Below are 25,047 nucleotides of genomic sequence, written 5' to 3'. Positions count from 1 at the left end.
AACAGTTCATTCAGAAAATACTGCAAAGTGGTTAATGAATCACATATTTTTATGAATATTTCCCTTAATCTCTTGTCTTTAAACATGTGGCTTCTGTAGAGAGCATAAGAATTTTTACTTGCTTTGTTTGATTACAACTGTGAAGTCAGATCATATGACTTATATGTATGTGTGGCTAATCTTTTAAAACAGCAACAGCAATTACAGACACACATAAAAAATAAACGTCCTCCAGTGAAAAATGTCGCCACTCAAAAGGAGACTAGTTCATCAGGTCCTGAGAACAGATCAAAGATTGTTTTGTTGGTTGATGCATCACAGCAAACAGGTAATTTCTTTATGGTGTTCTGGGTGTACGAAATAACTAGAACTACATGTCAGTCGGCATCTTTCCTAAAAGAAGGTGGATGTGGTTTAGATGTGGCTTCTGAGAGAAATCTTTGCAGATCAAAAAGACAATGAAAAAAAGGTGCTGATGGTTGCAGAGACCTACTCAGTACGTCACATTCTAACGTTGCAATGATATGGTATTCCTGCAGAGACTTTGCCACTGTCAAAAACAGACCCTTCTTGAAGGAGTTGATTATTATTAGTAGTTGGACCTAGACATAATTTGTTTAAATTCAATGCTGTTTTTAATTTTATTAAAAGGAAATTGTCATATGTAAAGACTTTAGCTTTTTCCATTTGTTTTTATGATGTGTAGGTTTTTCATGTCTTTAAGAATTCCTGCACAAGTAATTATATTTTTATTGTTTCTTGCAGACTTCCCTTTAGATATAGCTAATAAGTCTCTTTCTGAGAGCGCCTCTACAATGCTTTGGAAATCAAAAGGCAGGCGCAGAAGAGCTTCTCACCCTGCTGCAGAGTCCTCTAGTGAACAGGGTGCAAGTGAAGCAGACATTGACAGTGACAGTGGCTATTGTAGTCCTAAGCATGGCAATAACCAGGCTGCAGCCATGACTTCAAGAAATACAGATTCTTGTGCAATGAATGTATGTAAACATAACTGAATAACTTAACTATAGTTTCATCCTACAGATTAATAAAAATCACTAAAAAAAAAATCTGTTTTTTTTCTTTTCCAGGTTGTAGAACCATCAGTAAACACAAGTAAGCATTAAAATTTGGCTGGGTCACTTTTGTATTTTTGCTTTACATACTGCTAGGAACCATCTCTTCATCTACTTCCAGCATGCTGCTCTAACTAATTAGACTTCTGAAAATATGCCTTTACTGTGATTTCCACCACCTCCACTAAGACCTCTGTTACTTGCTGAATGAACAAGTGTATAAGTAGCTATCACTAATGATTTATCAACAGCTGCCTGCTTTTAAAGGATTAAAAAAGCCAGAGACTGATGGAGGTATTCAGACAAAGCTGTGCTTCTGTTGTATTTTATCCTCAAGCTTCAGTACCCTGTTGGACTGCGGTTCATACCTGGGCAGTGATAGAGCCAAAGAGTTCTCATTCTGTATTGGAGAAGCACTGATAAATTTTTAGAAGCTTTACAGAAGTACAGCAACATGAACAAATATTTTGGTTAGTCTGGTAGTAGTGGGTAATGCTAGTGGCTATCGTTTATGACTGGAACAAAATTGTTATGGATGTGAACCTGAGATTTCTTTTGTCTGGCTGCTTCCTGATGATCAGTTGTTGACAACTTGAATGTCTGTCATCTGATTCTTCCATAAAGGCAATTCTGCTAACTTCTAGAAATAGCTACAGAAGTAAATGTTGTCACAGGAGAATTAGACTTTCCAGAGAACTTTATTTGTATCACAGTTGTGTTCCTGGCTCCGGTGGCACGTGTATCATTATGACACATTCTGTCATACTAATTCATTTTTTCATAGATGGCACTTCTCTTGCAGCTGGTATAAGTTGGACTAATGTAAATTCCCAGGCAACTCAAAAAAAACCTTGGACTGAAAAAACTCAGACATTTTCTAGAGGTGGAAGACAAGCTGAACAAAGAAATAGTTTGCAGGTATGTTGTTAATGGTTCTAAATTTAAGCATTCTGTTTCTTGTAATATATGAAAATAAGGAATTTAAAATGGATTATAAAATCAACATACAAATAATAGTTAATGAAAACAGTGAATGAAAAGTGTAGAAACTCAACCTATAAGTCCAGTTGCACATTTCTACCTTGTATGTTTCTCGAGCTAGCAATATATCAAATATATATATAATTTCATGTACCTAATCCTGTATGTTCTCACCCCTGTTGTCTTTGAAGCTTTCTTTTTAAATTTATGTTAGCATACCATTTGCATTATTAATAAATGAATTAAAATTAGTTTATGCTAAAACTTTAATATGTTTCTGTGAAACTTCCTTCAAGTGGGACAGGATTTCTGTAATTAGTATGTGAGGAGAAGGTGGCCTTCCTAATTTTGACAGTCTAATTTTATTGTGGGGGGGATGCAGAGGGGGACAGAGAGAAGGCTGAAACATCTGCCTTTGCTTAAACATAAGCTTTGCTTGAATTCAGTTATTGCAGACAAGAATAGGTGAGCTTGAAGTGGGAGCTTTATCATAGACATGCCTGTATATGCAGATATATCTGAGCCACTTTGCCCTGTTTAGTTTGTTAGATGGAATTGTTAATTTGTCTTGAATCTTCCCATTTGGTATCTGTGGCTTTATTATATAAAGAAGCTTGTTGATGCTCGTGTCTGGCAGTGTAGCAGTTCTGAATCGTTTTATAACCTTGTGAAATCGGAGGCTTTTAGAAGCCATTATTTGTGTTTTATGGCATTGGGAGAGTAGGAAGAACCAGATTTCCTTTCATCCAGTCACAATTTAGACTCTAAATCTGGCAGTTATTTTAGATATTTAAAAAAAAAGCTGGCACAAAGAGTTTTAAATGAGGTTTCCCCAGCCAAATTCACTGAACCTCAAGGCAGAATTGTCTTAAACTATATTCCTTTGAAACTAAATTTGTACCAGGTCTGTAATATATTTTTCTTGAGAAATACATTAGTCTCAGATCCAGAATTTCAGATTCAAGTCATGCTTTGCTTTCAGCCAACCAGTCTTGCACATGGGTTTCCACCAACCTTTCATGTATAAACAGAAGAATGTTTATACCACTATACTAAGGTCTCTGGTCCTTAGAGAACTCTGTGCCTGTGCATTGTTATAAAACACATGTTGAAAAAGCAATAATTGCATGCAGAATAATTATGTAGTGGGAGAAAGTTCTTTTGGTCACGGTTACAGACAATTCCTTGGGATTCATGTCTGAGTTACATGGAGTCACCAGCAACTCTTGTGGTTTTCTTCATGTTTGGCCAAAAGGAGCCTATTTATTAAACAACCAAAATCCCCCCCTGCCCGCCCCCCCCCCCCCCCCCCCCAAAAAAAAAAAAACAAAACCAAAACCACAAAGCACAGCTTTTTAAATCTAATTCCATAAAAACTCTACCTTCTTAGTTGCCAATTAGCAGACATGAGAATGCCTTATGTGCGTGCACTCACATCTTGAAAAACTGAAATTGCAAAATGCCAATCACATTCATTATTTTCAGTACGGTTTCAGATGCAGAGACCACAGCACATCTTCAGAAAGAAGGCAGAGTTTGCAGAAACGACATGAAAAACCTCTAACTACAAGCCAGTCAAGTAGAACAGAGCAGAGTCCTGAACCTCTGTATTTTGAGGTAGTGTTGTATGAAAACTGTTCCTGCATTATAGTGATGCAAGTTATGTGTAGAATAAGTGATGTTCTCAACAGGGAGAAGTTACAAAACATCTGACTCCAAGAGTTGTACAATATAGTGCACTAATTTAATTATTATACGTACACAGTGAAAGAATCATATAACGACTTGTATTTGGGTGTTGTGGAAGGTGTAATAATTTAGAACTATCCATGATTGCAAATTAGATAAGCAACTTTAAAGTAATTTTTTCTGTTCACTTGCAAAGAAAAATTACTGTGTTCTCTGGTTTATTCCACTCAGTGTGATTGGATTTCTTTAGTCTAAAACATTAATACATTTTTCTTTGTTTGAAAAAGGTTGTTAGGATATGGAAATACTTTGCTAATTTTCCATAATTTTCTATTTGTGTCACTTTTAAGCCCTTCTTGCTTATGTGGGACTTCAGGATTCAATTCATTCTTCTAGCTTCAGCCGTTTCAGTTGATGCTTTTCATGGGACTTCTGGTTCCATTCTCGTCATTCTTAATTTGTGTATTGTTTAGGATGAAGATGAATTTCCAGAGCTAAATAGTGACAAAGGCAGCAGCAAAAGTAGTAACATCCAGCAAAAGATTTCACCCAAAGTAGTAAGTAATTATTCTGTTTTGCAAGGCATTTTTAAGTTAAGTTGTTTTGAGACTACTTAATTTGTGTAATTTTTTTATGAATCTCGCTACAGTACTTATAATGTGATAATTGTGATGTTCTTAGGGTATTTGCGTTACCGGTTTTGGACACTAAAGAAATGCCAATTAAAATAAGTGGTGTGGAGAACCCATCTTAAAGTAAGACTGCTGGATTTTTGTCTGCTAGTGAGACTGTTAACGAGTGAAACTGTAAGATATGTATGATAGACAGAATCATAGAATATTCCAAGTTAGAATGGACCCATAAGGATCATTGAGTCCACCTTAACTTCTCCATCTCACTGATAATTTCTCATGAGTTTTGTGCTTTTAAGTTGCATGCTAAATTTTGGGTGAACAGTAGGTGCAACAGGATTTTTGAGATTAAAATTAATTTTGAGGATTATTGAGCTTTCTTTGTGTTAATACGTAAAGTTCTTTCTGACTCAAAGGGCTTGCAGCATTCAGACTGATGCTTTGATGCAGACTTTTGTGTCAATCTTTCAAAATAACTACAGTTCGTGTAGTTTATTCTGAAATTAAAACAAACTAAACTTTACCTGTTTTAAGGCTGTAGAAGCAGTTGTTGGAAAGATGCTCTTTTAATACCTGATCTACTTAAATATTTTGTTGCAAAACTGTATGTATAGACTACTTAATCTGTTTGGCTGCTTTCCAGGAAAGTCAAGTCCTACATGAAATCTTCTCAGGGGGGAAAACAAACACTCCCTTATTTAGCAGTCAGACTGGAAAACCTTCTGAAGGCATAATTGGAGATAAATATAATAGTTTTCCCATACAAAAATCAAATATACATAACTTTCTAGTTTTATTAACTTACTGTGTCATCTAGCTGTACCCAATAATTGGGACGTCCTGCTGCTGACCAAAGCAATGGTTCATTTGTTTTCTGGAGTGCCACATTTCTATGGTCTTGAGAGAAAGGTCTTTAATTGTGGGGGGGTTTTTTTTGTATTTTGTTTAAAATTCTAGTTGGATGATTTACCGGAGAATTCTCCAATCAATATAGTCCAAACTCCAATTCCCATTACAACCTCTGTACCAAAGCGTGCAAAAAGTCAGAAGAAGAAAGCCTTGGCAGCAGCACTTGCAACAGCTCAAGAGTATTCGGAGATAAGCATGGAACAGAAAAAACTGCAAGTATGTATCATTGTTGTCTCCCACACCCCCAGTAGTTGGTAAAGAGGAGTATCAGTTAGCTGTTGCTCCTCTTCATTCTATAATAAGAATCTTTTTGTAAAGAATGTTTTGCAGGAACTGTTTCTTTGTATTTATCAGCATGTGATGTTCATGTTATAGGAGGCTTTATCAAAAGCAGCTGGAAAGAAGAGCAAGACCCCTGTTCAGTTAGATTTGGGTGACATGTTAGCAGCTCTTGAAAAGCAGCAACAAGCAATGAAAGCTCGTCAGATCACCAACACCAGGCCTCTCTCATACACAGGTATTTCTAATCTGCTTGACTATTGCTAAATGCATTTTGTGACAATATAAATGTGATTGATATGAGCATCTTAAATATGCTTTTTTTTCTGTCAAGTTTTAGGTTTTGATTATAAACATAATAAAAACCTGGGAAGACTTTCTTAATGCATTTCTCAAAAAATTCACGTGTGCTATCTTCCTCTGAGCTGCTGTATGCAATGGTGAAAGTCCATGTAAAACTGAGGACAAACTTCTCTTAAAAGACCTAATACTCAAAACTCAGTATTCATATCTTGAGAGTAATTCTGTGCTGAAATGAATATGTGAAAAGAACTGTATTAGGTCAAACCAAACATCTACTACAGGTATTACAGAATTCTCTTCGAAGGCGGCTTAGAGGGGATACCTGTGACTATGATACAGAGGGATACCTCTCCAGGATATTCTTCCCACCTCTACTGATTATAGATCAGGGCCTCCTGACCCAAGGCTTTCTCAAACCAAATTTTTCTTAAACTGTCCATCACTTCTATCACATGCTTTTACTGTCCATAAGGTCCAATGGCAGTGAATTCTAACCTCACTACATGCTGTGTGGAGAAGCTCTTCCTTCTATTGTGTTTTTTGGGGGTGGGAGTCAGGGGTTTTTTTTTTTTTTTGTGCCCCACTCATAATTTTTTTTCGCTTTGTTAGCCTTTGTATTACAAAGAAACTGAGCAATCATTCCCTGCTCTCCTCCTCTATGATTTGTAGCGGTCTGTCATCTCTTTTCTAGTCTGAACAGTCCTAGTCTATTTACTTATTCCATTGTGGAAACATGTCTTTTTCCAATAATGCACATCGCTTTCTCTGTACCTTCTGGTAGTTCTACTGTTTCCTTTTGAAAATAAGATCAGACATGCACAGAATATTGTTATAGTTACATCATGAATATATGCAATGGCTTAATTACGCTTTTTTTGTTCTCTATTTCTTTGTCAACATGTAACATTAAATTAGCCTTTTTTAATGCTTGCTGCTGAATACAGAATTGACATTTTTGTAGTTATCTATTGTAACCTATGAATCTCATTCCTGAACAGTAGTATGTAGCCTGGAGTCCATCGTTACGCACATAGTTACCATTTTCCTCCTTGTGTGTTGCTTCATTTACCTGCTTTGAGTTTCAGCCATGTTCAAACATTAATTCAAGTTGGCAAGTTTATATCAAACAAAGCTCAGCAAAGAACAGCTGGCATTTCCATTGGAGACCGCATTTGTTTTTATTCTTTCTTGCAGAAGATACACTTAACTACATGCTGCATTCTCTCATCTGTTCTGTCCTGTCAACTAATCAAGTCTTTGACAACTAAAAATGAATGTTTGGATAAATATATGAAACTAATCTTACTAGCATCATCTTACTCAAGTGACATGTAGTCATTTGAGAGAGGTCCCATACCAGTATTAAAGTAATTCCTTTCCTGGAGTCCATAGCTTCCTAAAACATTGAGGCTAAGTTGAAGAAAGCTTAAAACCATCTGCAAGTGACAATATCTGATGACGTAATTTTCCTGTCATTATGAACTGCTTTTTTCCAAGGAAGGAAAATGTACTTTGAGAATTCATCAGTGGAAATTCTGAAAGCAGTGCTGAAATAAAGCTGACATGTCTTTTGGTGAAACTAATATCTTTTTTGTATTTAGTTGGCAGTGCTGCTCCCTTTCATACCAAAGAATCTGCCAACAGAAAGTCCTTAACAAAGGGACAGCCATCTATGGGTTGCCTTAATCCTTTGGATTCAACTGCCCCAAAAGTGAAAAGAGGAAAAGAGAGAGAGATTGCAAAACTGAAACGCCCTACAGCACTTAAAAAGGTAAACATGTCAACCCTGGAATGTCTTGACCCACACTCATACTTCAAAAATAAAAACTAGTGTTTTCTTACTTGAGGACTAGTGACCATGAACGTAGAAGTAAGGGAGTCATGAGCTTCTGCTTCTAGTTCCTGTTACACTGATGGTCCTGTCCTTTGGATCTAGGTGTGTAACATCACTTTAATATCCCCATAATTAGTTGAAGGGATACAAATCTATCTCAGTATGGATTGCAAGGATCTCTTTAACTATAAGCGCTAGGACATATGGGAAAACTTGCATAGCTTTTTCTGTGTTGTTGAATCCTAGTTTGTAGTGCAGTGTGGTATGCTAACCTTAAATTTTCCTACTCTTTCTTTTTTTGAGATGAGTATAGCAGTTGAAGTAAAAACGTGATTTTTAATTGAGTAAATTTAGAAATAAGTGGTTGTATATATCTGTATACATACACACATAAAGTAGGTATGTACACAGAGAATACAGTATGTATGGAAATCAGAAGGTAAAATACAAAACCCCTAGCTCTAAAAGAAAGTGTGAAAACCTTTTTTGAAAAAAAAGTGTGAAATCACAGGTACTCATGCACCACATCTCTTGTCAAGATCGCTTTATGATATGGGCAGTTAGAATCTGGTAAAGCTGTGTTTGTACAAAGGTTGGCTTTGTCCAAGATGCCTTTTTTTTTTTTAAACTCCCTGGCAATCTTTTTTTATCCGACTTATCCATGATCTACTTGAGTTAGAAATTCACAGCTACCTATTCAGAGAAGTTTCCTAAACTCTCTGTTGTCAAGGCATATTTATCATAGTAATACCAATACACCCGTGGCTACTTATCTTTGCACTTTCCTTTCTATAAAAGAAAGGATTCTATCTGTTGTTGTGGTCCTTCACAAAGATGACTAGTATTCTTGCATAAGGTGTTTTTTACAGGGGTGGGAATGAGGAATTGTTAATGAGTGAGTGCTATGTATCAGAAAGAAGCTGTGAAAGTACTTAATACTCAAACTGTTGAAAGCACTGTTTATGTAGAAGTATGAGAGTATTGAGTATACCACCTGTAAAATGCTGGAATGAAATACTGTTTGTGATCAAAGAGGAAACAAATGATTTCAGGGTTTTCTATCCTGGCATGAGTAGGAAGGTTCAAAACAATTTGGTTAACTTTATTTGTTTAGTCAAACAGACATTTTTCTTTACAGGTATCTCTATAATTTTCAGATGCTGATAGCTGTTGGTTTTGTTCCTAGATTATTTTGAAAGAGAGAGAAGAGAAGAAAGGACGTTTATCAGCTGACCATAGCCTTTTGGGATCTGATGAACAAAAAGAGGTTCACATAAACTTGACTGCTGATCAGTCTCAGGAGCTCGTCTCTCAAGAAGGTTGGTGTCTCTCTAGTCCCCCTTCCTTCCCCCCCAATTGTACTAATCTGCTCATTTTAATATTTTGTGTTTTCTCTTTTTACGCAACACAATTCACTGATGTTATCTAACTTAACATTATGAAATACTAGAAATTAGAACCTGCTTTTTCTAAAAAAAAAAAAAAAGTCTTGTCTGTCCCTCAGCAGTGGAAGGCTCAGTGCAGTATGGGTTCCAAGTACATAATCTCCATACAGCCTTTTAATTCATACCTCTTGAGCAGATGTTCCCAACACATGGCAGAGTTGATTTTTGATAAGCAGACAAAATGTGACCTGTTGTTGGCCATGCCATGTTGATAGAAGTGCTTTTTAATGATGAGCATTCTGAAAGTTTTCCAGATACAGAAGTTGCAAACTGTAAAGAAGGTTTACCAGTTTGCTCAACACTCTTGTCAATTAACTGCGATGTCTGGACTGTCAGTTTGCAGCAACAGCACTGAGTAACTGGGGAAACTTCAAAGAATTTTCAATGTCTTTCACATGTGGGGGGTTTGGTGGGGGCTTGGGGGGAAGGTGTCTGTCAAGATCCCTGATGTACTGCTTCAGAACTTTTTCTTCTGAATGACCTGACTGACTTCACCTGACTGAAGATAAGTATGAAGATCTTAAATATCCTGCGAATAAGTTAGTTAATATATATAAATAGTAAAGAATTCTTGGAAGAAGTTGTAACATTTAGGCAGGTTTTTCCTTCTGTCCATTTCCCAAACTAAGCTTTGGATATTTTTTAATGAATATTCATATATTGCTTATTTACCCAACGCATGCTGAGTGTTGGGCGTGTGCTTGTTTTACCCCCCCTCTCAACTACCACCCCAGGGAAGAAAACTGTTTAGTGTTTTCAGAATGTAATTTGGAAAAAGCGAGGGGGAGAGAGACACAAGTGTGATGCTGTTTCCTTTATGTGAAAACATCTTTGCATTTTATAATGTTTCAAAATTGTCTTTCAGAAACTGGACTGAGTATGCCTAGTGACACTTCGCTTTCGCCAGCAAGTCAGAATTCTCCGTACTGCATGACCCCAGTGTCACAAGGCTCACCTGCTAGTTCTGGAATAGGTAGTCCAATGGCATCTTCTGCAATAACCAAAATTCACAGCAAGAGATTCAGAGAGTAAGAGTTTTGCATTATTAATATAAATTCAAGGCTTGCACTTCAGTCACCCTCATCTTTTAAGTGTGGATAGGTTTAGTAGGCTTAGGAGGAGCTTAATGAATATAAGCTACCTTTCATCAATAGAAGTTTATGCAAGTATTTTCTTTTTTTTTTTGCCATAGACAGATTGGTACATCTGTGTGTGTGTATACGTGCACAGTTGTGTACATACACACGCACACTTTGGATTTTCTTTTGTTGCTGCAACAAATAAGCTAGATGGATGTATTCTCTAAAAAAATATTTTTTTTAAAGGAGGGCTACATACACTTTGAATGGGAAAGGAAGAATACTTACAAATTCTGTGATAGTCAGTATTTCCGCTGAAAATACCATAATAGTCACTCAATACATTACTGCTTTTTTGTTTATGTATTATTATAGAGTACCAAATTAAGGAAAAGAATAGTTGTTTGTGGCAGCTATTGGAGTATTTCTTTGTATTTTTTAATATTTTTTTTGACTGACTGCTTGAGGTAAGGGATGTTACTGGTAATATAAGTGTTTTCAGGATGTATTTTTAACTTCCAGTATACAGTATGATTTCTAAATCATTTTAATAACTCCAACAGTTTAATAACTGTTATGAGGAAGTAAAATTATTTTTATTTGGTAAAAGAAAAGGCTCAGTGAAATAGAATTGATTATGTGCTATGCTAATATTTGATGTTTTTTGAATTTGCAGATACTGTAACCAAGTTCTAAGTAAAGAAATTGATGAGTGTGTGACTCTCTTATTGCAAGAGCTTGTCAGCTTCCAGGAACGGATTTATCAAAAGGATCCCATGAGAGCTAAAGCAAAGAGAAGACTTGTTATGGGGTTGCGTGAGGTTACTAAGCATATGAAACTAAACAAGATCAAGTGTGTAATCATATCTCCCAACTGCGAAAAAATCCAATCAAAAGGTATAAATGATAAAACAAGTGGTGCACGTAACTGTTCACGGTTTTCGTGTGCTGATTAGCAAGGGTAGAGGCATTTCTTAGTTACTATGCATGAAATAACACTTCCAGAATTAACTGTGCAGTTGCCACTCCACATTCATTCTCTTCTACTCCATTCTGGAAGAAACTTGTTCACAAGGTGGTGAATAGCTTAAATACATATTATAATACATACAATAGACTTCAGTTTTATTCCATTCAGTCTTTCATATACCTAGAGTCCTGAGCTCTGAGTGCTTTTAAGGAGGATTACTTCAGAGGAATATGAATTGGTTAGTTAGCCAACAAACACATTTTGTCACAACCAGAAACGTAAACAGAGGCTTCCTGAGGTATGAAAAGAGCAAAGTTCTGCTCAAGAAAAGAGCTGTGAAAAATTCTGGTTTAATTTGTGTGCAGGACTGGTAGAGAATGCAGAATATCGCCTTGATCTCTATACTCACTCGCTATACTTGAAATGTATCGCTTATTATCCTGTAGAACATAGTAGCTGGTGACGGCGTATATTGAAGTTTTACTGACTAGTTAGAGTTAAAATGGGATAGAGAGTTGTATCTTGCCATACTATAACTTTAACTGACTAGATACCTATTTAAAATTGCTTTCTTCAAGGTGGACTGGATGAGGCTCTATATAATGTAATAGCCATGGCACGTGAACAAGAAATTCCTTTTGTCTTTGCTCTTGGCCGTAAAGCTCTTGGCCGTTGCGTGAACAAGCTGGTTCCTGTTAGTGTAGTGGGTATCTTCAACTACTCGGGTGCTGAGGTGAGTAATTCCATTCCCATAAATGGCTGGAGTAAACAGCTTGTAGTTAAGAATTGATTGTAGTTAATCCTTGTACTTAAGAATTGATTTGGCATGGAGAGCACACCTAACTAATGTGCATTTAATAATTGCCCTAACCTGGTCTATATTAGGGTGTGTTTTTCTTTGCAATTGAGTATTTACAGAACTGAGAGACTATGTTGAAACACTTTGGTCGCAACATCTCTGTGGCTTTCAAATAGACTAAATGCCATCTGAAATTCTCTGGAAGGCTTAAGATTGTAAGGAAAACTGTATCTTAAAGTAAGTACATCTCCTCAAAGTTGTATAAACATTGAGTGGGTGTTTTTATTTTTGATACAGAGAAGAACTAATTTTTGGTTGAAGTAAAGGTATTTGGTATTAATAAGCTTAAGGCTCACTATGTAGTATACCTTTGACTAAAAGGAGTAATTTACAGTGAAAATTACTAGTAAGAACTACTGTTTATAAAAACTGCCTTCATACTTAGGACCTATTTAATAAGCTGGTATCACTGACTGAAGAGGCTAGAAAAGCCTACAGAGATATGGTTGCTGCAATGGAACAGGAACAGGCAGAAGAAGCCTTGAAGAATGTCAAGAAGGCACCCCATCATATGGGTCATTCTCGTAACCCCTCTGCAGCAAGTGCTATCTCATTCTGTAGTGTTATTTCTGAACCCATATCTGAAGTGAATGAGAAAGAATATGGTAAGTGTGTTTAAAACTTATTTTTGTAACTAGAAGCTGGAATTTTCTAAATGCTTATTATGCTTATTTGCTTGTTGCAAAATGTAGCTAAAAATACAATATTCCTTCATAATTTATGGTATTTACAGTTTTCAGGGGTAAGAGAAAATTGGTTAGTCTTCAGGTAGTCTTGTAATTTTTTTTTTTCCCCCTGAACTATCTAGAAAACAACATTAAGTTCTAATCCTCAGAAGTGTTAGTTACCTAATTCTCATCAGTGGAGGTGGCTTCTCTAGTTTTATTGAACTGGTATAGAACTGGTACCAAATACAGAATTGATTATATGATTGAGGAAGAACTAATGACAGAGGGTAGGAACTAAAGTATTGAGGTCTCTGAAGATAGGACATGTAGCTTAATTTTGAAACTTGAGATGGCAATGAGTAATGATAGTGTGAGCAAAAGGCAAATTTATTTATCCGGTTGCTTAAGCCCAGAGGACAGAGGGGATAAAAGGAAGAATGCTTGTTTGAAGTCTAGGAACGTCTCTTTTTTTCGGTCTGCAGTGAATTAAAAAGGATACTCTCTTGGTTTTAGTTAATTCTTTTGTGGGGTCTCAAACTTACCTCATTTGTTAAACTTTTTTTGAAAAATCCTTAAACAGATGACTTAGTATTGTGGCAATTTTCTGCTGTTAATTTATACTTGAGAGTAACCTCTTTGGCTACACTCACTGTTAAATTTGGTGCTTCCACAGTTTACACAGGAAACTAAATGCACAAACTTTCAACTTTGTAATGTCTGGTTTAGGATACTGTAAAAACCCAAAGTTATTCACAGCTATTTCTATGTCTCCCCCTTTCCCTTCTTCCTCCTTTTTCTAATTGAAATTTTTCTAGCAAGCATACAATAATATTAAAATTATTAGCTCATATTGCTATTTAAACAATTCTAGGATGTTCAGGAGAAATATTTTTATATAGAAAGAACTAATGTTTCCTACTTAAACTTCTTTTGAAACTTGTAGAAACCAACTGGAGAAATATGGTGGAAACATCTGATGGGTTAGAAACCTCTGAAAATGAGAGAGAATCCTCATGTAAGACTGCGGTACCAGAAAAAGCTGGTAATGGTCAAATTGAAAAAGCCACTTCGAATAAACATCCAATTCTGGCTACAACTGGTTCTACCTCAGCAACGAATCATGGAAAATCTACACCAGGTGACAAAGATGAGGTGAAACCAGATGACAATCTGGAATGGGCCTCACAGCAGAGTACAGAAACAGGATCACTGGATGGCAGCTGCCGAGACCTTTTGAATTCCTCCATGACCAGTACCACTAGTACTCTTGTACCAGGAATGCTAGAAGAGGAGGAGGAGGAGGAAGATGATGATGATGAGGATTATGCACATGAACCAATTTCTGTAGAGGTTCAGCTTAATAGCAGAATTGAATCTTGGGTTTCAGAGACCCAGAGAACTATGGAGACTCTTCAGCTTGGGAAGACCCTTAGTGGTGCTGAAGAAGACAATGCAGAACAAAGTGAAGAGGAAGAAATGGAGACTTCTGAGCAGGCTGATCCAGTCACTGATGGTGAGGAATGGACAAATGACAAGCACGCAAGTAACACTCAACATAAACCCACCATCTGCAGTTCTTTGAATAAAGAACACATAGATTCCATCTATATGCCGTAAAAAATAAGCAGGAACTCAGGAACTTTCTAGAAATTATATTAAAACTAACTGTTGTAAAGGTTGCAGCCATTATTTCATATGCTTCATCTCAACATTTTGCACTGTTAAACATTTAATATGTGTATTTAATTCACAACAATATTTTTGTAGCTGTCTGTTACTTCTTTGATTTAAAAACTATCTTAGCTTTTAATCAGTATCTATTTCCCAGAATAGAAACTGTGTGGAAAATTTGTCAGTAAATATTCATTTGATCTTTTGTAAAAGGAAGCATCTTGTAACTGACCAGTTTTAAGCAACATTCTTTTAAGATGGGACTGTTTTCACTCATTTTCATACAGATAACCTACATTGACTGATAAATTACCAACACTTTACATGTGTGTTATGGTGTTATGCCAGGCACATCAGTGTATTTGGCCATGACTTTCTAGTTCTATCTAGAAATAAAAGTAAAATACTGGTTCTCTTTAAAGAAAAGCTAGAAAACCCCATTTGCGGTCTTAATGAAAAGTAAATAGCAGGGAAATCTATGCGTGATTGTTATGCTAAGATAGATGCAGCTATTTAGTTGGTCTTGGTGAATGCATCGTTAAAAAGCTGCTGATAGTTGGGATGGTTACAGTAAGCTATAACAACTTTGATTCCAGAAAAACTTTAAACCAGAGGGATATAATTAATGTTTTGGGAGTCTTTTACAAGGTGGAAATACTGCATAAAAAAAAACAGAAAAGAAAACAAAAATTCCCTATGCTCTGCACAGTTGCTGTCTGCCAAACCACACTAAGTGAATCATTAACCATAAGCTCTACCCAGGGCTTTTAGTAAACTGATGACTTCCTCTTTCTCCTGTCACTTACCTCAGGAACGCTGTTTTGCATATTGTAATCTACATAACATTGCAAAAAGCAAGAATAATCCTTTAACAGCATGTGTGAATGATGTGGTGGTTCAATGTATCTACACATTCATCTGCATGCTTTGATCCTGGCCACCCTGGTGTTGAGTTCAGGATGTATCTTAACAATTCTTACTCAAAATGTGACCTCTTTTTGTCTGTTGTCACAGTTGTAGCAGCTTTAGGAATTGACCTCTAGAGTAGAAAAGGAAGTAGTTACTCCAGGAAAGGGGGAAGTGCCCTGTAGTATGGGGAGATATTTCAGTGGTTCAGAGGTAAAAGAAACAAAAATATGCCCTCCCTGAGACATACATGTTGCTGGAGAATTGTTGCATGTTTTGTTCTGAATATTGAAGTGAAATCTATTAATTGATGATGAAATCATTTCAGATTGAAGATGGAGTATGTGTCTAAACCTTGCATGTAAGGAGTCTCTTTTCCATCTTTGTCTTACGTTGGCAAGGGATGTACTGAAACTGCCAGCAGCAGGAGCTTCACTGCAAGAGTAGCCAAAGAGTAACTCACATGAATAACACTTCCATAGAAAACATATGTTTCTTTTCATTCCACTTCATTTTTCTTGATCACTTGTATCAAAATGCATAAAAAGCCTCTGGGCAGGCTGAAAAACACAAGAAATGGATAGCTTAGTTAAGTATTTAGTCCACACTTATTAATATGGGACCAACACTTATAGTACTAGTGATGCTGGCATTTTAAGTTGCACTGGGAAAATAAGACTCCAGGTTTAGCAATCATCTACCCCTGGGTTTTTTGGATGCTAGTGAGAATAATAGAAACTCTGTGTATTATGTAAATAATGCTTTGTTGGTGTAGGCATAGCAAATGCTATGTAGATAAGCAGTATAGAGAGCTGCTAGGACAACTGGCTCTTCTGTCACGTTCTTAGTTCCTTAATGTAATCTTCCTAGATGTTAGAGGAGGCATTTTATAGGAGAACAAAGACTAAGGAATGATGCCTCCTGAATGTTAAACCTTTTACTGTCTGTATGGCAGATTTCTACTGTCTGTCTGTTTTGAAAGAGTTTTTGCTTTAGGAAATGATAGGTGTTTGAACTGCTGACAAGCAAAACTTGCCCTTGGATGTGTAAGCACATGTCTTGACACCAGCTGAGATCAGTGTATACACTGAGGGCAAAACTTCACCAGAACATCAGAAAACAAAGGTGTTTGTAATTTTTCCTTTTGCTTTTTCAGTGCCAGTGATTCAAATAACTTTTGATCTTGAAGTATTAATATCAAAGGCGCATCTTTTTATATGTCTTTTCTGAACTTGGACTGTCATTTTAAAATTTTCTGACATTTATATCAAAGATGTCTTGTAATATTCAGCCCACTATTTAACTGCAATTTTGCTACAGGTTTAATAGAGTTCTTGAAGGTGATATAGCACTTCTAGTATCTCTCAATTTGCCAGCAAATAAGGAACTAGTCTCTTTTTTTAAATGTGGCAGATCACCCTTAGAGGAGCAAACAAAGTGAGTAAAGGAAACTGGTTTTAGTGCTTCCTTTTTGATAAGCTGGGAATGAGCAATAACTGTGAGAAATAAAATTGCAATTCCTTTGGGAGTGATCCATTTGCATGTAAAATTAGGGAAGTTCCTTGCCACTTGGAGCACTTGAGGAGAGTATCTCACTGTGGTAACTTTGATTCTGTTATCACCAGAATTTAAAAGGAAAGCATACAAATGTTTTGCAGTACCGTGATTTTTTTAAAAAGTAGCTGAATTTCTATTTCGGTATAAAAGTATGCAGTTTGTTATACAGGTTGTTATTGTCCCCAAGAAAAGATGTTTCTGTAGTTACAGGTGTATAGATACTTTTGTTGTGAAAATGATTCTTTAGAAAACAAATCTACTTTTCTTAAGACATTCTTTATAGAAATTATTTCACCACTTACATTATTTTTTGATTTTACCAGATAAATTATCTGTGGTAGGGGTAGGGATCTTTAAAACTGATAGAGGTGGCTATGTATACAACCTATTTATATAAATACTTTAAGTATCTCTGTCAAAATAATAAAAAAACATGGATTACAAATATGTAAAAGGAAAAAATTCTGAAGAACATTTGTCCTTAGTTGGACCAAATCAGAATTTCTGAGTAAGGTTAAGGACCTGATCCTGCTAACACATGCTTAAGAGCATTAGTTCCACTGGCTTAAATTGGTGGGCTGTTTATCTGCTGAAGTTGTGTGCAGGTAGTTGTAGGATTGGAGCTAAACAGTGACAGAGGGTATTGACCTGTTTTTTAAAAATTCATTATAGAAAATGTTCCGTAATGCACTTGTTGGTGTTCTTCTGGTAAAGGTAAGAGGTGTCTTTATGCTCATTTGGGTGGGTGGGAGCTTACACAACGTGATTCTGTCCGGTTCTTTAACACGAGCTTAGATTTTAATAGTTACTTTAAATACGTATGTAAAAAAAGTATTATTGTTTGAAAAGCTGCTGTTTGCTGAAACTGTCATTAAGTATTTCCTGTGAAGTTGTGCCAACTAACGAAACTATTGAGTTGATTTCAATGTTAGCCATTTTAAAAATTAGACTTGACGGTTTGTTAACGAAACAAAAACCAGCAGAAGCAAGCCATAGAAATGAGTAACATGGGTTTTCTACCCACCCTGCCACACACAAGGAAACATGAGAATGTCTAACCCAAAACTTCCACGCCGCTGAATGGTGACACTTGAAAGTAGAAACCCAGTTGGCACAGCCCACCTTCTAAATGTTCATAAATAGTTCATATATTTTACTTTTAAATAGATTCTAATAAGGAAAGCTGTTTAATCTTTAATGTCCTAAAATTTATAGTAATATTTAGGTTAAAGCAGTAGAAAAATAGTTACGAAATACAATATGAAGGGTTTTGTTCCATTTCTTTTTTTGCTGTATGAAGGATAATTGTTCTGTCTACCGTACTTTTTGGAGTAATAACAGCTTTTTTGCACTATGTAAATACTAGTAGGGATTCTTCCATAACTAATAAAAATGATTGTAGAACTTTACAGCTTTATTACAGTGATATCTTTGTTCACAACTACTTTATGCTGAGTTTCTGTGTTTGCAAATGCTGTCCTGACACTCTAGGAGGTGGACAAGGTTGTGTCACACCATACTTGGCCACAGGGTGTGGGGAAGCCATGTAGTGGCTCCTCGCCCCTGGCTGGTGGTATTCTGGGCCCTAGCTTAGGGGTCACAGCCAGCGTGGGGAGCTGAACCCCTCCAGGCACCTAGACTGAATGTCACTGGCAGAGAGGCAAAAGCGAAAAACGGAATTAGCTGAGGGTTTTTCACTATGGAGGCCAGGTCCCTGTTGTCATGCTCCATCTCAATGATGACCAGGGAAATATTATATAGAAAAACCTACCATTCTTCAGAGACCATGGGGCTGAACTAGGTCTGGAATATTGAGTTGGAAATAACATTTACTTCAGAGCAAATGAGTTAAGAATAACAACAGGCACCTCCAAAACCTGGAATTTCTTGCATGCTGCTAATGTGTGAGAGTTTAAGTTGACCTGCCTTTATTGTTATACTGGTGCATGAAGTCACCTTTGGAAAATAACATGAAGTTCTCGGCATGTTGTCCCTTGTGTGACTCACTGGTAACTGCTCACACTTCCGTGGCTCTAGTAACAGTGTCATTAACTGGTTTTGCAACTCCCACGTGTGAGAATATTTGTAGCAATTCAAAAAGGATACAGCTTCATCCTGTAATCTTGAATTTTCTATTTATGTGCCTTAACTTCGTATTTCAGTTCTGCTATTGCAGGTGTCTTCTGTTGAAAGTGCTTCTGTTATAAACCTTACTTTGTAGGTGCTATCACTTGCTGTCAAAATTGCTCCTCACATCTGGGTTTTGACTGTGTCTTCTCAACCTGATATGAATTTTTTGACAGTAAAAAAAAACAAAAACAAAAACAAAAACAACCCCACAGCAATCCCTAAAGGAGATGATGCAACTGAAGCCTGTTTACCTTTTGGGGTCTTTTATGAGTTAGCAAACAGCCCAAAATGCAAGGAAACCTAAGCTGGAATGTACTTTTTGGCAACAGCTATAGGCCTCTGGTACACTCGTAGCTGTTAAATTACACTTTTCCACTGACACGTAGTGAGCTCTCTTGCGAGGCGGATGTGTGTGGGTGTCCATCTGGACACTATCGCCCAGCTCTCTCAGTGTTGTTTTCCAAGGATAGTACTTCAATGAGTAAAGAGGAATTTAGTAATCATGTAATGCTGATAAGACTTGCTCTTATATAAAGGGAAATGGGAGAGGGGGCACGGAGTAAACTGTGTTTCCTGCAGTTCTCTGTGTGGCCGTTCTGTTGGTGCTCGGGTTCCCATGGAGACTGTGGAGGCTGCAGGAGCACCACGCTCCCAGGCAGTGTTTGGCCTGTATTTATAGGGAAAGCTAATGTGCGTCTGCACTAAATTTAAAACAACTTTGGGCGTCTATAAGGCATTGTGCCTATATAATAGGTTCCTCATTTCTTGGAGAGTTATAAAGCAACAATACCGCCACTTTCAACTTGGAGGGGCTTTGTACATTTAAAAAAAAATTGCAGTAAAAGTCCTCCTGTTGGGTGGTGTCTTTCAGGAAAAAAACCCTGAATATAAGTTACTTAAAGCATTAAACTCTTTATAATGCATTTCAAGCAAGCGAAGGGCACATTTTCAGATGGATTCTGCCCCTGAGAGTACTGTTTCAAATTCGCTGAAGTTGAGAAGGCAAGTGCCCCTTCTGCCATCGACTGTCTTGAGGAGTAGGTGAGTGCTGGAAAGGTGAGGATGTTTGGCAAAAAAGAACTGGAAGAAGCTCTTGCAAAGTTGTCTTAGGGAGGAATGTTGATGGTAAAGGAAGAGAGCAAAATAACAAAAAGCACTCTAATGTCCTGATGTCACAATTTCCTTTCTGGTTTACTACAGCCAGGTTAAAGGCAACCATCCAAGGATGGAAGCGGGAGATGCTGAGTGAGGGTACATCCGTCAGTGTTTCCTTGGACCTTCTCTTCACAGCTTAGGAGCCACTGGGAGAAGTTCAGCTGTGTTGCAGGACTCATTCTTTTCAAATATATGCTAGTGGATTGCCATATAAAAATACAGCTTTAAGCTGAATTGCAGGAAAGGATGTTCCCTGCCTGCTACTGTGTGGATACCAAGCCCTGTGATGCCACCAAAGCGTGACTGATTCCAACTTCCTTTTGAGCTGCCTGTAGTTTTGCGGTGCTGTTGCTGAAACTTGTTTCATGTAGTGGGTAATTCTGCAGAGATGAAGCTTTAGGCTACTTCAGGCTGAAATTTGTCTTTGTATCCCTCCTGCTGTGGGGCTGTGCTCACAGCCAGAGCCAGGCACTAGATGCCTCATCTGCTTTTGCTTTCAGCACTTTGTGGACAACAGATATCAGATGATGCTGGATTTTGCTCATGGCGACTTGTCCTTGCAAGCAGTGCTGAGGCAGGCCAGCAAGTGCTGCTGAATGTATATTTGGGCTCTGGGATGCATATTTCCTTTCAGAAAGCAGTGGTTAGGGCAGTAGGTTGTTTTCTGATGGCTTGCAGTGGCTCTGACTGTAGCTCTGATGTGTTTGGTATGTCCCTGTCAAGCCTGCAGAGGCTGGCATCGTCACACTTGCAAAAGGGACAGCTGTGGCACAGGTCCCCCACACTCCGCTCTCCTCCGATGTTCAGCTCTCTCCTCCTCTCCAGTGCTGTTGATAGCCTGGGGCATGTGGGGTTTATCTTTGATGTCTGCTTTCACTTAGAGCTGCAAGGACTGGCTTTGTGCTGACTGTTGAACAACCTTCAGGCTCTGAATTTTGGCTCCTTGCACAAGAGTCTCCAGCTCATTGCTCTTCCCCCGTGCTACGGGGCTGTCCTGGTGGAAAAGGCAAATGCCAGCAGCGTTTGAAGGAGGAGGTGGTGGTGTTGCCAGGCAGAGAAGCGGTGAAAAGGAAAGGAATAAAGTATGTCCAGCTCAGCCCTGTTGTACGCTGTGTTGGGTCCTTCCACTCACATGCTCAGCTGCAAGGTTGTGCCTTCGCCTAGGCAGAGCAGCCCTGCCTTCTGCTGTCTTATCCCAGCGCGGTTCTGCTGTCTGCTAGCTGTGGTTTTGGACAAAGCAGCGTTGCTGTGAATGGTTAAACTGGGCCGAGGGAAACACGGAGTGGTGCTGGAGAAGGAAAACTGCAACTTATCTGTAAGTCACTCTAGGACGTGTTTTCTGGGATTAGGACTGTTGGATCCTTCAGAGCTAGAACAGGAGAAAAGCAGTGATAGTCTAGTCTCTGACTTTTGTATCCAGGAACATGGTAGCAGCCATGCCTCTGTCCTCCTCAAACACATTGGTTCTCAGTGCTGCGTCTTCAGCCCCTGCAAACCCCCTCTGACTCTCCTGAAAAGTAGGAGGTGGGCTGCAGTTGCCAAATATGCCTGGTTTTAACTCATTCAGAACGAGGAAAAGGTATCCACAGGAGATAAAACAGTGAGAGCGATTCAGTATGTAGGAAAATAAATCTCCCTCAGTTGAAATGAAACAGTGGCTGTGCAGGACTTCTGCTAGTGCAAGTAAGTGTGCTCCAGCGCTCCCCAAGGTACCTGCCACCGTGTTGCTGGTTAGGGGGTTTTCCTGCCATTCTGTAACACTTTGCTGATTACTGCTAGCATCAGCCAGGCATGTCAATGAGGAAGGAAGGCGGATCAGCTCAGTGCACCTTAGCATGAATTAACTCTGCTGTTGCTATTTATACAGGAATGAAAATCCCCTGTTTACTCTGTGTTCTAACAGAAACACTGAGCTCTGTTGTGCCAGTTGCAAGAAGCATGTAACAGCTTCCTCCAGGCTCCTGCAAGAGTGCAACTGCATTTCAGGTGTGCTCTGCAGGTGGGCGACAGCTTCGCTCCTGTGTGTGTCCCAGCACCTGCCTTCCCTGGCCCCTGCGCTGCAAGGGGAGGGTGTGTGGTGGTGGTAACTGCCTGCTAGAGCTTGTGATCCCACAGCCCCAAATCTGAAATGGTGTCACTCCCAAGGGTGCCTGAGGGGCTCCTGGGGCTCCGGGCTGGCACTGCTCCTTCCTGCCGCAAAGGCTCCCTGCAGTGATGCCGGGAACTGTCTGCTGCTAGCTCGCCTACTTCTCTGCAGCTCTTTTAGAGGGGGGTTAGAGGTGGCTGTAGCTGGTTAACTGCTTGCTCCTGCTCCTATGTGATGGTGCTGCCCCGTCAATGTGGTTACACCTGCCAAAGCTCCTGTCCCCTGTGACAACACATGGCTGTGGCTGCTCACATCGGTTTTTCATGCAGCATATTTGAGGCTGAGAGACTGTTTGGGGCTGTAAACAAGGTGTGATGGAGGGTTTGGGCGTGATGGGGCTGGTAACATAGCGACCGAGGGAGGTTTCAGCTCATAACTGCACACCAGAAGGGCCTTCCCACGCAGCCTGAGAAAACATGCACGGCGCAGCCCTTCGGCACCACGCACCGATGCATGTCAGCAGCCATGTGAGGGGCAAAATGACTTTTCCCTGTGTCTTGCCAGGGCAGCAGCGGGCGGGTGGGCAGTGACCTGGGGCAGCTCCCCGGGCCCTGAGCACTGCGGGCAACTGGGAACTCGAGCTGTGAGCAAGAAACACAGGCTCCTTTTAGGCCGTATACAAGGCTGTAGGCTCAGTTTCGCCAGTGGTTAAAGGAGCTTTGTTCTCTGTGCTGGTTAGAGGCTGATTTCCCAGTATCTTAAACAGAAATCTTGTTTTTAGCCTTGAGAAAAAAGCTTTTTTATTTACAAAGGCATGGCATTTTTCTTTTCTCTCCTCTCCCTCCCCGCAATGGCTACTGTTCCTTGGACAATGCCGCTTTTTGCTGGGTTCTGCTCTCAAGCTTGTATTTCTTGATGGCTGCTGAAAACAGAGCTTGTCACAATTGCATTTTTCTCTGGAACTTGCTGTAAACCACCAGCTATTCTTCACCTCCCACACCATAACTGCACTCGCTGGTGCCTGTGAGCTGAGAAGTGCCAGTTAATGTACCGGCTTCCCACGCCTCCCTGGGGAAGCCCCCCCTCAGCCCCCTGGGAGGGTGACAGCACTTTGGCCATGGGGCAGCAGGTGCTGCTGCCATGCAGGGCTCAAGACACAGCTCTTGGGTGGTTATCGAAGGACAGGTTCTTGCATTATTGTTTCTTTTTCTTGAAAATGTCCCCTTTCACCACACAGGGTTAAAGCCAGTCCCATTAACCCTTTTCACCTGCCAGCTCTGTTAGCTGCAGTAGGACAGAGCGGGGATTGCATCTCCTGCAGGGCCGACACGGACCCTGCCTTCCCCTTTTCTCATTCACACAGGTAAAGGAGGCTCAAATTGCCTCCTGAGAAAGGAGCAGCTGGCACAAGGGCTTAGGTGAGGACCAGCATGGGCCAGAGGCAGCCCGTGGCCCTGAACTAGTCTCTACCTGAGCCAAGGCGTAGGGGAGCAACCTGGTCACCAAGTCACCCTTTCCTGGTGCTGTCATCTATGCTGAGGGGCTGCTGTAAGGCAGGAAGACCCTCGCTGTGTGCTCAGAGAAAAGGTGGGAAGGATGGGAAGGCTGATCTCGCAGGAAGAGGGAATTTGGTTTGTCTGGTTGCATGTTTTTCAGGGCAGTAAAAAGAGAAATCTGGGAGGTCCCCCAAGACAGGAGCCTGAGGCATCAGCATCTCCCTGAATGCTGGTCCTTGTTGTCCTGTCTCTGGTAAGCACAGCTTGCTCCCCGGTCCAGTCCCTGCTCCTCGCCAGCGAGGGCACCGGGGCCTCTCCATCCCGGTGGTTCCTTCCATGCGTGTTGATGTCATGTTCTAGCACGGCATCGAAATGAAAGAGTTAAGAAAAATGTTCACACTAAAAGAGTTTCTGTGCTTTATGTACAATCAAGAGTGCTGCTAATCACTTTGAACATTCTCTATCCTTTTGTGCTCAAAGCCATCATTAAAGCTTCATGAGAAATTAGTCACTCTTTGTAACTTGTGGCTGGTCCAGGTTTTGCCTTTGGGTTTGATTTTGTGAGTAGCTGAGCCATCATCCCCAAAAAGGGTTGATTCAAAAGCAGCCACTCCCTCTGAGCCATATTTCACTAGTGGAGTCAGGACTAGCCCCACTTTATTGTAGCAGCTATTGCACCTTTTAGGATTAATACCAGCTTTCATACAAGAGAAAAAAAAAAAATGCAATGGCTGTGTTGAGCTCTTGTGCTCTCTCCCCCTCTCTGCCCATGGCTTTCCCCTCCTGTCCCAGGCAGGGCAGTGGGGCCTTGCCTTATCCACCAGCAGCTGATTTACAGCACTGAACGTGAGGAGAGGATGAGGCCGGTATCACTGTGAGCGTAAGGAAGGTGAACTCGACATTGAAAACGTATCAAGAGAAAAGACCTCAGCTAACGGAGGGCACGGAGGCCGCTGTGCTGTTTCACCCTCCTGCCCTGAACCCCCGGTGCTGTGTTTCCCTTCCCCCCCCGCTGCCTGAGGCGTCGAAACCCCACAGGGAGCCGAGTGCTGAGGGCCCTGATGTTTTCAGTGAGTACAACAACCCCGGCTCGCTTCTTTCTCTGCCTGAGGTACGTGCAAGGGGGCAAGGCGGGCTTTCCGCAGCGGGGCTGGCGGCTGGAGCCGAGCTGCAGGGAGGCCGCTGGCCCAAGCCTGCCCTTCCCTTGGTGCCGGGGGGGCGGCCCGGGGGCACCGCAGCCCCGGCTGCGGCTGAACCCAGCCCTCGGCTCTGCCTGTGCCGCCGGCGGAGGAGGAACGGCCGGGCCGGGGCCGGGACCTGCCCCA

At 39.9% G+C, this 25,047-nt stretch overlaps 1 protein-coding gene across 2 annotated transcripts in view; it reads left to right on the top strand.

The window, feature by feature from the left end:
* The window catches only part of SECISBP2L (SECIS binding protein 2 like), a 30,762-nt gene extending 12,498 nt beyond the window's left edge, over positions 1–18,264 (top strand). Inside the window, exons 4-18 of one of the 2 annotated variants that reach the window (XM_068410560.1) lie at positions 193–328; positions 766–995; positions 1,089–1,113; positions 1,876–1,991; positions 3,540–3,671; positions 4,217–4,300; positions 5,333–5,500; positions 5,660–5,801; positions 7,468–7,637; positions 8,887–9,019; positions 10,011–10,173; positions 10,901–11,121; positions 11,773–11,927; positions 12,439–12,658; positions 13,665–18,264. In XM_068410560.1, coding sequence (XP_068266661.1) covers positions 193–328; positions 766–995; positions 1,089–1,113; positions 1,876–1,991; positions 3,540–3,671; positions 4,217–4,300; positions 5,333–5,500; positions 5,660–5,801; positions 7,468–7,637; positions 8,887–9,019; positions 10,011–10,173; positions 10,901–11,121; positions 11,773–11,927; positions 12,439–12,658; positions 13,665–14,338 — 2,769 coding nt within the window. In that variant the 3' untranslated portion in view covers positions 14,339–18,264. Of the gene's footprint in view, positions 1–192; positions 329–765; positions 996–1,088; positions 1,114–1,857; positions 1,992–3,539; positions 3,672–4,216; positions 4,301–5,332; positions 5,501–5,659; positions 5,802–7,467; positions 7,638–8,886; positions 9,020–10,010; positions 10,174–10,900; positions 11,122–11,772; positions 11,928–12,438; positions 12,659–13,664 lie in introns of both variants that reach the window. The other variant, XM_068410559.1, reaches the window with a different exon arrangement.
* Positions 18,265–25,047: the final 6,783 nt, after the last annotated feature.

The sequence above is a fragment of the Nyctibius grandis genome, chromosome 11 (genome assembly GCF_013368605.1).
Source record: "Nyctibius grandis isolate bNycGra1 chromosome 11, bNycGra1.pri, whole genome shotgun sequence".
Lineage (NCBI taxonomy): Eukaryota > Metazoa > Chordata > Aves > Nyctibiiformes > Nyctibiidae > Nyctibius > Nyctibius grandis.
The sequence above is the reverse complement of the archived record's forward strand: the minus strand, read 5'-3'. Positions and strand labels throughout refer to the sequence as shown.